Source organism: Theobroma cacao, chromosome 7 (assembly GCF_053813885.1).
Source record: "Theobroma cacao isolate CCN51 chromosome 7, ASM5381388v1, whole genome shotgun sequence".
Lineage (NCBI taxonomy): Eukaryota > Viridiplantae > Streptophyta > Magnoliopsida > Malvales > Malvaceae > Theobroma > Theobroma cacao.
In genome coordinates, this window is record NC_142645.1 from 8,918,064 (window position 1) to 8,931,546 (window position 13,483).

At 34.1% G+C, this 13,483-nt stretch overlaps 1 protein-coding gene and 1 long non-coding RNA gene across 2 annotated transcripts; both read right to left on the bottom strand.

The window, feature by feature from the left end:
- Positions 1-720: 720 nt before the first annotated feature.
- Positions 721-2,929, bottom strand: LOC148761628 (uncharacterized). The gene is made up of 3 exons (XR_016027572.1): positions 2,374-2,929; positions 2,172-2,291; positions 721-919 (listed from the first exon to the last, which is right to left on the bottom strand). It is a non-coding gene; the product is annotated as an uncharacterized LOC148761628 (long non-coding RNA).
- Positions 2,930-7,208: 4,279 nt separating this feature from the next.
- Positions 7,209-13,057, bottom strand: LOC18594310 (uncharacterized). The gene is made up of 4 exons (XM_088808496.1): positions 11,718-13,057; positions 10,964-11,107; positions 7,880-9,874; positions 7,209-7,697 (listed from the first exon to the last, which is right to left on the bottom strand). The coding sequence occupies exons 1-4, from the start codon at positions 12,874-12,876 to the stop codon at positions 7,342-7,344; spliced, it is 3,654 nt and encodes a 1,217-aa protein (XP_088664622.1). The 5' UTR covers positions 12,877-13,057; the 3' UTR covers positions 7,209-7,341.
- Between the last annotated feature and the right edge of the window lie 426 nt (positions 13,058-13,483).

A 13,483-nucleotide genomic window follows, 5' to 3' on the forward strand; every position in this document is an offset into this window, starting at 1 on the left:
TGAGATTTATGTCACGACCCGAAATTCCCATCGAGCCCGTGACAATCGTCGCGACGTCTCGATAGGCATTCATACCCCGAATACTGACCGAAACATCGCAAGGCTTTCGTACCAGTTTTCTTATTTCCCCTGTGAGTAATCATTCCATAGATCAGATTTTAAGAGGAGTATTTTATTTTTATTTTTTAAAAAACAATAGAAAAACGATTTACACCTCACAGGGGCACTTTTTTTTTTTTGCCAAGACTTTCGAAAATTGATCAAATTATAAATATTCAATAACAATATTCTATTTTCTTGAAAGGTAATATTTATAGAAATAACAGTACATAGTTTTTATAACGTGAAAGCAAAGTAAATTTACACATAGTGTAATACAGTAAATCAAAGCATGAACTTAAATTACAAAGACACGTGAGCCCACAAATTAACAAAAGTAGTAAAGACAGTGAACCTACTACTGATGAGGTTGCAGAGCCAACTGTAATCCATGACCAACTCAGTTATCTACACACTATGTAACTACCCCTCTTCAGTTGCTACCGACGTCCGAGACCTCCGAGAGATCCCGCCAAGTCTCGAACAAGCCTAAAAGAAATTTCTCCATAACTCATTGTACATTTTTACTAATCTGTACTAATATTTGAACCATATATATAATTTTATAAATTAAAATTTCACAAGAAGTATAGCCATTAAATTTTGACTTTAAGTCATGATATCACAATTAAATACATTGAGTTCAAAAATCTAAAATTTATGTTTTTATCAAAACTAATATTTGTTTACATAGTAAAATCAAAGTACTACAACTCAATCTCTAATAGCGGAGCGACTCGGAATAAAAGGCCATGAGATGCCTTTACCTATTTGCGATGGGCCGAACGCGCTGATGATTACTCGTTAGGTCGATCCTTGTCTGCAAAAGAGGGAAAAGAGGGGTGTGAGTCTCACAGACTCAGTGATCATCGGCTCTGTGAGTAGGGCGTAGATGGAAAACAAGCAAATAGCAGATCAGTTGAATATAAAAATGCAAGATAAAAAAAATAATTTATTTCAAATGGGAGTTTGTGCCTTATATGAAAAACCAAGGATTTCTTACGCATTGTAAACACTTCAATTGATAAATCAACCAAGGTAGATAAAAACTTTGCTATAAAACCGATCAATAACCTTGTTCATTTGAAATATTGAATTAAAATAATTTTATATAAAGAAAATTCCGACGTCAAAATCAATTGACATTTTACTCAAATCAAATCAGTATATTCAGCAAGCTCCCATGAAATCGAATGTTAATCAAACTCATACGTAAATCATAAATCACCTCACACCCGAGGAGTTAAAATTCATTTCACCGTAAAAATAAAGGGAGCTGCAGAAAAACCGTTAAATTCCGTTTTCACCATGCAAAGAAATATGAGTTTGAAAACCCAGATATGCTACCTCGAGTAAGGAATGAAAATAAACGTGTGGTCCCGCTACCACGTAATAACATCCGGGAGCATCGCTTCCACCGGATTCTCATGTGTCATGGCAGTCTCACGATGTTGGCCGACATCGGAGAATCAAACGATCGCAACCGTATAATCATCTGGTGGCCTAGCCACGCATACATATATCACCGGCCGTGGCCCCAACCACGCCTAACCGCCCGTCGGTGACCCAATGGTTCTCTGGCTAGAGGTCACTCGTGCACGAGGGTCACACTTAACCGATGTGACATCCGGCCTACTCTCGAATTTCTCGATTTTAAAAAAATTATTTTAGAATTGCTTTATGTCCTTGAAATTTCGTCTTAAAATTATTTTCAAAGTATTCAACATAAGAATTGATAAAATCTATCATTTTCTCAAAATATATTTATGCATGAATTTCAAAATAATAATTTGCATGATGAATAAATAATATAACCATGAATACACACTGCACAAATATAAGGCATAGATTTTGATGTAAAACAGTATAAAGGGCTTGTTTCTCATTTTTCTAAACACTTTACATATACTTTATACATATATATATTCAAACCGATTTCTAAACATAATTTGCAACCACAATATCCTAAAATTGCTACCAGCACATACTATTCACAATTTTCGCGTTTAAAATAGTTATACGTATAGATATATATATTTACGAAAATTTTAAAATTGGCACCCCCTACTCACCTCAAAATAGCGGGATGTTACGTCGCTATTAATTCAAAGACGTATCGAGCTACTCCTTCTTACCAGTAGTTCGTTATTTCCTTCAGCCTTTCACCATAATGCACCATTTATTTATTTCTCCTAAATATTAAAACCCACTTAATTAATATATCTATTTTTTATTCTAACATCATTATTATATATATTTTTATTATTTTCTTACCTTTCTTTCCCGTTTCTTCCTCTCTCTTCTACTCGTTTTTCTCTTCCTTTCTTCTCCCTCCTTTCATGCATCAATCGGCTGCACTTTCTTCCTTTATTTCTCTCACCGTCGGTAGCTCTCAACCTTCACTATTGGCGGCTTGAAGCCTCCTCTCCACTTCCACCGTTGGTCAGCCCTAGATCAGTCCAAAGAACTCAAATTTTCTCTCTTTTTATTCAGCCATTTTGTCACCAAAAACCAAGCTCTCTCGCTCTCTTTTTCCATCAACCACCACAACCCAACTCTTTCTCTTTTTCTTTCCTCAAAATCCAGCAGCAACTTAGCTTTCTTTTCCCTTAAAATTTATAGCAAAAATCTCCTCTTTTGACTCCTCTAAGTGGCAGCACAAATCTCTCTTTCCCAGCTCACTCTTTCTCTCTTTTTTCTTCCTCCTTTCTTTCTATGCTTCTCTCGTTTTTGGCCGGCCTTCTCTCTCTTTTTATTGCTCTCCATTTGCTGCTGTTAAGAAGGAAGAAGAAAGAATGATTTTCACGTGGAAGGGAGAAAAGAATGGACATGACAACTTTTGTCCTTATCTCCCTTCTTTCATTCAATCATTCTTTCTTTTTTTGTTACTCTTTGCCGACCCCTACCATCATTCACCATAAAAAAGAGATAGTTTTTATTATTTCACTATTACTTTGACTCTTAATAAGTCACATGCAGCCATCCATTCTTATCTTCTCTCTTTTCATCTTTGTTTCTTCTTTTCATTATTCTATTCTTTCCTCTTTTAAATGACCGGCCCCCCACTCTTTTATATCTTCCATTGCTTGTTCAATTACTTCACACAAATAATTTGCTTGACTTTCCATTTTGCTTAGTTGACCGGCCTTTCCAACATTTGTCTTCATCATCATTTTAATTTCAATTCCAATTCCTTTTGTTCCTCAAATGGCCAGCCCCTACTACCCAATTCATTACTTAAAAAAAATATTCTTACTATTATTATATATATATTTTTATCTCATAGTTTAATTATTTTATTTTCTCAAAATAATAAAGTTTACATATAAACTCTCCCCCACTTAAATTAAACATATGCCCATTTTTCAGACTAATTCTCGTAATTGATAATATTTTATTTTTAAAATATTTTTTTCGTCCGTAATCGCTCTTCGATACCTAAATTTACACCAATTGTCCCTTTATCTTATTGATAGGTCTTATTGACGATTAAACGAGGATACGGGGTGTTACATACTACTTAGGGCCTGTAATGGGTGAAAAGGAAGGTGGTGAGATTAAATAATCTCAGTGAGTAAACAAACATCATCTAAACTATCTAAAGTCGAGTAAAGGGAGACAATTAAAAATAATTCATTTCAGTAAATTTTTCACAACACGAATATTCATTTCAACCAAATAATCAATATGCCTCGTGGATTTCTCAAAACTTGGCTCATGCCAAACCCTGCACTCGGGGACACTTGGACCAGGGGTATCCAACCGAGTCCGCAAAGACTGTTAAAAATTTATATTTTGCATAAAACACATTTTTCGTTGAACATCATAGCCGTTCCTTGGTATTGGCCGAGTCTTACTCTCAAGCGGTGGTCCAAGTGAAGTGCACTCAAAAAGCCCACCTCAGGAGATACCCTACGCGCTTCTACGACCGAGGTGAGAATATAAAAGAGTTTACCGTGCCCCTCTGATAGGCTGGTACACGAAACCCCGCCACTGTAGTAGCTAATCTTTTATCTACCACCTGATTTATAAAATCTTTTTCTGCATGACATGACAATTTATCGCAACCTAGCCTCTCAAGGCTGAATACATAATACAAATAATTCTAACACCAAAAATCAGTTTAGCCATTCATGCTCATATATTGTCATAAGCCATTCAATTTAAAACCATAAATTTACAACACAAGCAGGCAGTCTCCAATTACTCTATTTTCAAAACCAGTATTCGATTTTCCAGAAAATTTATAAAATCGTAATTTCTCATAAAACATAGCAATTTACCATTTAAACCCATTTTCTATAAAATCACACAATTGTATAAAACTACTATAGATAATTAAGACGATAATAAGTTCACTCACAGTTCTAGGAGTCGATGTACTCCAAATCTCAGTCTTCAAGCTCAATCTCTGTACTTTTACCAGTGTAATTTGCTCACCACCTATCCACAATGTACAATACATAATTCACCACATTAATGCTTGACCATTATAAAATCAATTCAGGCTCGGTGTATATGCATGATTTGAAGTGCAAAATGTCTAAATTTTGCCTAAACGCGATGTTAGCCTATTTCGGTCATTTACCCGATAAATCGATATACGCGTTCGTTTAAACTCCAAATTAATTTTTTTCAATTTTTATACCTCAATTGCACCCAAATTGACTTAATGTCCCTTAGTGTGATGCAAATTATCAGTTTCGACAGCAAATTACGAAAATACCCCTAGTGGGTAAAAATTCGTATTTTTGCTCCAAAAATTTTCATTATTTTTCTAGGCTCATAATTCATCATTATTCATTATAATTCCTCAATTAAACATCAGGATCAGCAGCCAATATTCCCCTAGAAAATTCGGCCAATAATGGTAATGGAGGAAAATGAATTCTTTTCTTGTTGTTTTGTTCCTAAATATGCTAAACTAACTAAAAACACTAACATAACTTAAAATCAAATTAATCTAACTTCACTCTCTCTCCATACCCATTTGGACAGCCATGAATTTACCATGAAAACATGAAATCTAACCATGGAAAATAAGGAGAAAAGCATGGGAAAGGTAGATCACAAGTCAAAATCAAGAAATTTTACCTTTGATTTCTTGATTCCTTGAAATCCACCAATTTTCCTTTAATTTTCCCACCTAGGTTTCTTGTTTTTTTTCCTTTCCTCCTTTTGTTCTTCCTTTTTCTTTGTTTGGCTGGCCATATGAAAGAGAATTTTCTGATTTTATGTCTACTTTAAAGTTAAATAATTAATGAATATAAACTTGACACATGTCACCTTATTATTGATCCATGTGTCATTTCTTAACTATTAAGCTTTCTCTCTCCACCACACATTATTCAAGGGTCAAAAATGATGATGAGTGAAGACCTTGTGCTGGAAAAATGCTCTGGGGGTGCAAAATTACCGTTTTACCCCCGAGGTGGCAAAATTACATTTTTACCCCAAAAACTGAAAAATTACCCATAGATATATTTTTCATCCCTTATACTCATACCATTCTCCAATTTGTCAAATGTGATCTAAATTCTCTCAAAATCTCAAATTTTATCCAAGGGTGGAAAAATTACGATTTTGTCCCTACACTCCAAAAATCACCGGAATTAAACTTTTTCACTTCTAAACCTCAAATCATACTCCAATAAGTCAAATGGGGCCAAAAAAATCTTTTCTAAAATTCTCATTTTATCCCCAGATGGCAAATGACCATTTTGCCCCTAGATAGTGAAAATTTTGGTTTGACTCCAACTTGCTCCTCGAACTCCTAATTACCATTTTGAGTCATCCCTGAGCTGTGAAACTCTTAATTTCACCTTAAAATTTCTATTTGAACTAGTTTGAGGCTTAATCGACTTAATGGTACTATTAGGGGCAATATCGTCTTTTAACGATTTCTCGAACTTCCTAAATATGCAAACATTTTATTGAGTATGTAAATGACGTCGTAATTATTTTATAGAACAGAGTTTGACATTTTACCAAATTAAAGATGGACGAAAGCAACCAAAATGCAAAACCATTTTCTTCCCTATAGTTCTTTTTCACCTTCTTCTTTCATTTTTTTCGCTTTCTCTTTCTTTCAATTTTGCTCCGAATTTGAAAAAATTGGAACATTTTGTTTATTTCAAGAGGGATAGAAAATCTTGAAACATTCCTTTCCTTTCCTCTATTTAAATTCTTTTTATTATTAAAATTTTTGAAAAGGAAGATGAGTAAACCAAAAACATTTCGTTTTGAATGTTTAAAAGGCATGAGAGAGCTGGATGGGCAGTGTTTTGGATGGCATGAGAGAGAAATCTAATGCATTTAATTTGTCTTAAAGAGTTTTAAGAGTATTTTTGTCATATCATAACAAAAGTTGAGTAAGAACAGTTAACTTTATATTCAAGATTATTTTTGAAATAAGCTTATGAGGTTGGCTATTTTTCACAATTTACTCTATTTTTAAATTTCATATTTTGACTGCCTTGTATGGTATTGCATCTGTATGCTATATCTGGAGATGTTGACTATGTGCAAGCAAGGGAATTACCTTGCCCTATTTTGAGTTTTTCTGGAGTCTATATTTTTAGTAGCCCTGTGTGGAATTTTCCTTTGTTGCTATTCTGGTGGGAGCACATAACACAAGAAGGGAGGTTATTTTTGCTTTGCCATTATTAGAACTTTTCTGTCCTGCAGAGTCTCAAGCTGTTAATGTCTGTTATGGTGTTGTGTTGCTGCTTCATTTAAATTTCTGAGGAATGATGTTATGTATTTGTAGTCATGTGTATGAACTGAGTATTTGTGCAAGGTGGTCAAATCCCTTTGTCTTTTCTCATGGTCTGGCTCTTTGCCAATGACCAATTTCATGTACCAATTCTTAACTACATAATACAATTTACTTTTGGCTGAGAAAAAACAAATTCTTTACTTGCTTTTGTGTAGCATGCAAATTTTTTTCAAACTATTCAACATCTTCATTTTTTTTTTGTTTGTCTTAATTCAAGCCATGTATATATGTAACCAATCCACATGATGCTTACAGACATTAGACAAACACACACACACACACATATAGCTTACAGACATATATGACAATAAGAGAAACATGCTGGGAGATATCATCCCCAAACTTTGTGACTACTGCACTTGTCCAATGCTTTATCCGAGTTTACATAGAGTGGAAAAAGAAAAAATGCCTTCTTTATATAAATTTCATGGAAACTGGAAACCCTATTTGTGGTCTTTTATTAATTAAAATTTTTTAACTTCTTGAAAGAACGTGACTTTGATTTTCTTCAATCTGGCAACAACTTGTTTCATATCAATCCTCTTCTCTGGTAACTCCATTGAACATTCCAGCGCCAATTGCAAAATGGATAACACACACTCATTCGCTGCTAAGCTTTCACTTTTTCCGTTATTCAGCAAATTAGTGTCTACAACATGAACTACTGCATATGGTAATGACTCTTCCACCCAACACTTCAAGGTCGTGTCTTCCACAAACATTTCATCCGTGGGCTTCTTTCTTGTGAAGGTTTCCATAAGAAGAATACCAAAACTATACACATCACCTTCTGTAGAAATAATCCCTTCTGATCCATATTCTGTTTTGAAAATTAATTTAAATTCATCATAAAAAATATTCATTGTTTTTGCAAGATAATGAAAAAAATACTTAAAATTTAGTGATGAATCTAAAGACAACATATACGCATGCATGTTCATGTAAACATATAAGAGGAGAAATATAAATCATCTAAGATTGAGTATAAAATAAAACCATCACCTGGTGACATATATCCGATAGTTCCTAGCGTCATGGTTTGAATTAAATCCTCTTCTCCTAAGAGTTTTGCAATGCCAAAATCACCCAAATGCGCAATCATATCTTTATCTAGGAGGACATTGTTAGGCTTTAAATCGCAATGAACTACAGGAGGGGTATGACCATGATGGAGATATTCCAATGCCAATGCGATGTCTATCATTACATTCAACCTTTGCGAAATATCCAGAAAAAAGTTGTGAGAATATAACCACTTCTCCAAGCTTCCATTAGGCATGAGCTCAAGTACCAAGGCTTTAAAATCAATGTTAGAGCAACTACTGATGATTTTGACCAAATTTCGATGACGAATACTACGAAGGACCTCACACTCAACATCAAAACTTTTAAGGGCTCTATCGACATTTACATTAAAGACTTTTACTGCAATGCTCATACCATTTGAGAGAGTCCCTTGGTATACTGACCCAAAACTCCCTACTCCAAGTAAATTGCGTTCAGAAAATCCATCTGTAGCTTGATCCAGCTCATGATAAGAAATTCTTCTCCATTCAGCTAATACTAGCAAATTTTCTTCAGTTGGCACTGCAGCTTTCCGATTTCGACTTCGTAAAAAAGTTATAACCATGGCCAATATCAATATTATTGAGCCAATTGCTGGTAGAATATATTTTAAAAGCTCAGTACCCATTTTGGACCTTCTAGAGGGATTCGTTTTGCAAGGTGGGACTTGCAATCGAGGTGAACCACACAAGGCTTTATTCCCCATAAATGATTGAATTGAGTAGTTGCCAAATGATCCTCCACTAGGAATTTCCCCTTCTAGTCTATTGAAAGAGACATTGAAATATTTGAGATAGGAAAGTTGCTCCAAGGACTTGGGGATCATTCCTGAGAGATTATTTCTTGACAAATCCAAGAATTCCAAACTTATTAACTCACTTACAGACTCAGGAATAGAACCCTGTAAGACATTACCAGAAAAGGAGACATGAGTTAAGTCTTTGAGATCACCAATGCTGCTTGGGATAGAACCTGAGAACTGATTATCTGACAAATTTAAATTGGTCACGACCTTCCACTTTCCAATATCTGGGAGAGAGCCGCTTAGAGAATTTGAAGACAATTCTAGGAACAAGATACCATCAAGTCTTGTCAAGGTTGACGGTATTGAGGTAAAATTATTGGAGTCTAAAAAAAGATTTCTTAGAGAAACGACATCACCTAAGCATGATGGAATCGGTCCAAATAGTTTGTTACCTGCGAGAGACAAGTACGCCAACTTCTCCAGATGACATAACTCAAATGGAATGGATCCTTCAAGCCTATTGTTTCCAAGATCGACATTTTGCAAATCTCTCAATCTTCCGATGGTAGTAGGTATTTTTCCAGTCAAGTCATTGTGGTCAAGACCCAACCATAACAACCTGGTTAAGTTACCAATTTCTCTTGGGATGCTGCCCTTAATGTTGCAAAGAGAAGCATAGAAAAGGGTTAGAGAAGCAGATAAATTTCCAACAGCAGCTGGAAGTTCGCCTCTGATCGAGGGATTACCATCAAATATCAACGCGTTCAAATCTTTGCAGTTTGTCAATGATGGGAGAAAGCTCAATTCTGGAGATGAAGGATTGCTACTTAAATTGTTATGACTTAGGTCGAGGCGTTTTAAATATCTTAGATTGCCAAGGGTGTCAGGAATAACTCCAGAAAAAGAATTATTCAACAATTGGAGATAAATAAGCTGCGAGGCATTGGAGATAGAGCTCGGGATTGGCCCACTCAGTTCATTTACTGCAAGATGAAGCGCTTGCAGTTTAGGAAGTCCAAGGCCTGTGGTTGATGGCAGCTGGCCTGAGAAGCGATTGAAATTAAGCCCAATAGACTTTGCAGTTGAGATGTTAAAGATTGATGGAGGGATGAAACCAGTAAGGCTATTATTTACCAAGTCCAACACTTCTAGATTCTGTAGATTGCCCATCTGAAATGGAAGTGTACCTGCCAATGCATAAATTAATTTTTTTCACAGCCTTACTTTCATTGTTTCACAGGTCTTACAAACTATAACATTCATATTAAAAATGTTACTATAAAAAAATTGAGTTTTAATCACACTTATTTAGGTGATATATTTTTTTGTATAGTAAAATTTTAAAAAGTGCAGTTATTTAAACTTTTAATTTCACTTTTGTCACATTTATTAGCAATATAAAATAGTGTAACTTTTGTTGGTGTATGCAATTTCTATTTTTACATTTTGTTCATAATATATTTAAAAATTTATATAATAAAATTAAATCTACAAAATTAAAATGTTTCAAAAAATATAAAAATATGTTATTAAAAATTTTTTTAAAATTTTTTTTGAAAATGTACTGTTTTAAGTTAAATTTGTTGTAATGTGTTTTGAGGAAAGAAGCTGAGTAGTCCAACAAAAGTTTCAGTCCTCCTATTAGGACCACTAAAATTTCCAAGGTTCTCATGTGAACGTAATATCTTACATCACTTAAAAGTGGGATGTTTATATATATATATATATATATATATATGTAAACTCATTAACGTAGACTTTTTAATTTACATAGTGACCAACATGTATGTATGAGTATTTTTGGTGTGCTCCTCATAGTCTTTTTGAATTTGTCCAATTACGTAGCTTTTAAACACATTTAAAATCAATGAAACTGAATATTCTTATTTGAATCCAAATTAATACAAATATATTTTAATTTATAATTTTTAATAATATTCTCCTCTATTATAATTAGTGTGTGAATTGAATGTAAACTAAAATTTAATCTATCAAAATGATTGACCAATTTACAGGCAACAGTTAATATTTGAAATTTCAATATAGAAACATTTTGCTTAATAATAGATACATATATTTTCTAAATAAAGAATCTAACTCAAAGTTTTTTTTTTGCATAAAAAAATCTCAACCTAAAAGTTTCATATTCAAATATTTCTCTGAGGAAAGTATGTGGGATATAAATGCTAACCTCTCACAAAGTAGTCCATGAGTCAATAGAATGAAATAACTTAGAGAGAGTCAATAGAAGGAAAAAACATAGAGAGATCGTGTACCTGACAGGCTGTTAGACTCAAAATTAAGGACCTTAAGAAGTGTTAAATTCCCAATACTTGAAGGAATAGGTCCTTCTAAGTTATTTTCTGAGCAGATAAGTGTCTCTAACTTTAGAAGAGAACCAATCTGCCATGGGATTTGCCCTGTAAAATATAATTAACATCTTTAAATTACAAAGGAAAAATAGAAAATGGCAAAAAGCTTGGGCTTCTAGCAAGCCCATTTCTATAGAAGCCTAATTCTATTTTTAGACAAAAAAATTTAAAAGATTAACAGTGTCAAGCAACTTCTTTTCCTTGTTTTTTTCAAAAAAAAAATGTTCATTCAATGGATAAATCATGTGATTTCATCCTACAAAAAATAAGAAGGAAAAACAGGGGCGTATTCAGATAAATAAATCAAAAGACATACTCCATACAACATTGAGTTTCAAAAAGCATTTTTCTAGAGAAAAAATAGTTGCAAATTTTTTATTTCTTTATTTGAGAAGTAGATTCTTACAACGCTTCATCAATTTTTTATTTTGCCTGAACAAACAAAATAAAAATAGAAGTCTCAATCCAAACGTGGAGAAAAATGATTTTGTAATATTTAAATTTATGTAAAAAAAAATACACTTGAATATTTGATTTATTGATTAATGAATGATCTTCTTATTTAAAGAGTATGGACTTAAATTCTCTTTTAAAAAAACAATTATGTTAAAAAACAATGGACAAAGAAACTTTAGATAGTCTATCAATGCATATGTACCTTTGAGATTGATCCCCTCAAGCAGCAATTTCTTAAGCATAGTCAAATTTCCAATTTCCAAAGGCAAACTTCCATCAAAATGATTATAAGATAAGGTCAATTCCATTAACTCCTTGCATTTGAATAAACTAGTTGGAATTTTCCCCGTAAGCAGGTTCCCACCTAAATAAAGCCCTTGCAAATTAGGAAATCTATTACACAGATCTGACGGGAGATTACCACTGAGAAGATTAACGGAGAGATCAATGAGTTGCAGCGAAGAAGTGTTGACTGGAATGGAAGGTATCGAATCAGAGAGTTTGTTGTTGCTTAGATCAAGTACTTGCAATGAAGATAGGTTGAAAATTGAGGGAGGTATGGAACCTGAAATCTGATTAAAGGAGAGGTCAATGAGTTGCAGCGAAGAAGTGTTGAGTGGAATGGAGGGTATCGAATCAGAGAGTTTGTTGTTACTTAGATCAAGTACTTGCAATGAAGATAGGTTGAAAATTGAGGGAGGTACGGAACCTGAAATCTGATTATAATCTAAGACCAATATCTCTAACTTGGGTAAAAAGCACAGAGATGATGGGATTACACCTGTGAAGTTATTACCATACAGAAACAAGTTTTGAAGTTGAGTAAAGGAACCGAACCATGACGGAATTTCTCCATTGAGGTTGTTGTTACCGAAATTTATATTGTTCAACCGGTGCAAATTCGCCAATTGGTTGGGTAATGAGCCATGAAAACTATTGTTTCTCATGTTCAGCCTGGAGAGGAAAGACAGATTTCCCAAGTGAGGTGGGATGGTGCCGACTAGACCCATACCAAAAAGATTTAGAGTTGTGACCCTGAGATGCTTGGCTCCGCAAGTGACACCGATCCAATTGCATACCGATGTAGCAGTCGACCAATTGGCCTCCAAAAGATTTTGAGGGTCAAAAGTTACATGGGATTTCAATGCAAGAAGAGCCAATTGGTCTGTGGTGATATTGGGTGATTCTACAGACAAAGAAGTAACAAAGTTATGAAACAGAAGCACAACAACAAGAGGGAGGATAAAGCGAGCGTTTCTCATGATGAGATTATGTGGTTTGAGGAATGCGGAATGGAATGGAAAGGAATTCTCAAGGCAACTGCAATTGGTCACGTATGAATTCTTGGTTGTGAATGTCATGGATCTAGAAAGGAAATATCAAATATATGGCATTTCCAAACTTCATTCCATTCACATACACGTTCCCTTTGCCCTTCTTCTTTTCTTTTGGTACTGCTTTCTTTCTATTTTTTTTTCTTAATTGATTGAATAAATTTGTGACTAATTTTCGTGGATAAGACAAGCAAAAATACCTACAACTTTCAGGGTTGCATTTATACACCGTATGCTTAGAACCACACCATAGACAACCTAAAAGTTTCGTATAATTAATGACACCACCTATAGCAGAGAGAAAATGAAGAGATGAAAGATATTTTCTTTAACACGTACGTGCCCACAACCAATTGCTCCACCTACCCACCACGTTATCCATGTTAATTCTGTCGAGAGACTTGATGAATCCAAGCACAACGAAAGGTTCAAGGCTGTAATGCACGCTGATTCCATCGACTTCTATTGTAGTTCCTTTAGACATATTAATATCTCAACATCTCTTTAGTCTATTGCTATATTCATAGTAGTTACCATTTATATCGTAACATCAAACTCATTGGGAAAACAGTTGGTGATATATTCTCTATATTTGCCTTTTAAACTTTTTTATTCAACAGAAAGATATTTTGGA

Coding starts and splice junctions, on each gene's coding strand:
- LOC18594310 (XM_088808496.1), bottom strand. CDS start 12,876: ATGACATTCACAACCAAGAATTCATACGTGACCAATTGCAGTTGCCTT. Junction 11,108..11,717: donor TGAGGGGATCAATCTCAAAG/GTACATATGCAT, acceptor TATATTTTACAG/GGCAAATCCCATGGCAGATT. Junction 9,875..10,963: donor TGAGTCTAACAGCCTGTCAG/GTACACGATCTC, acceptor ATGCATTGGCAG/GTACACTTCCATTTCAGATG.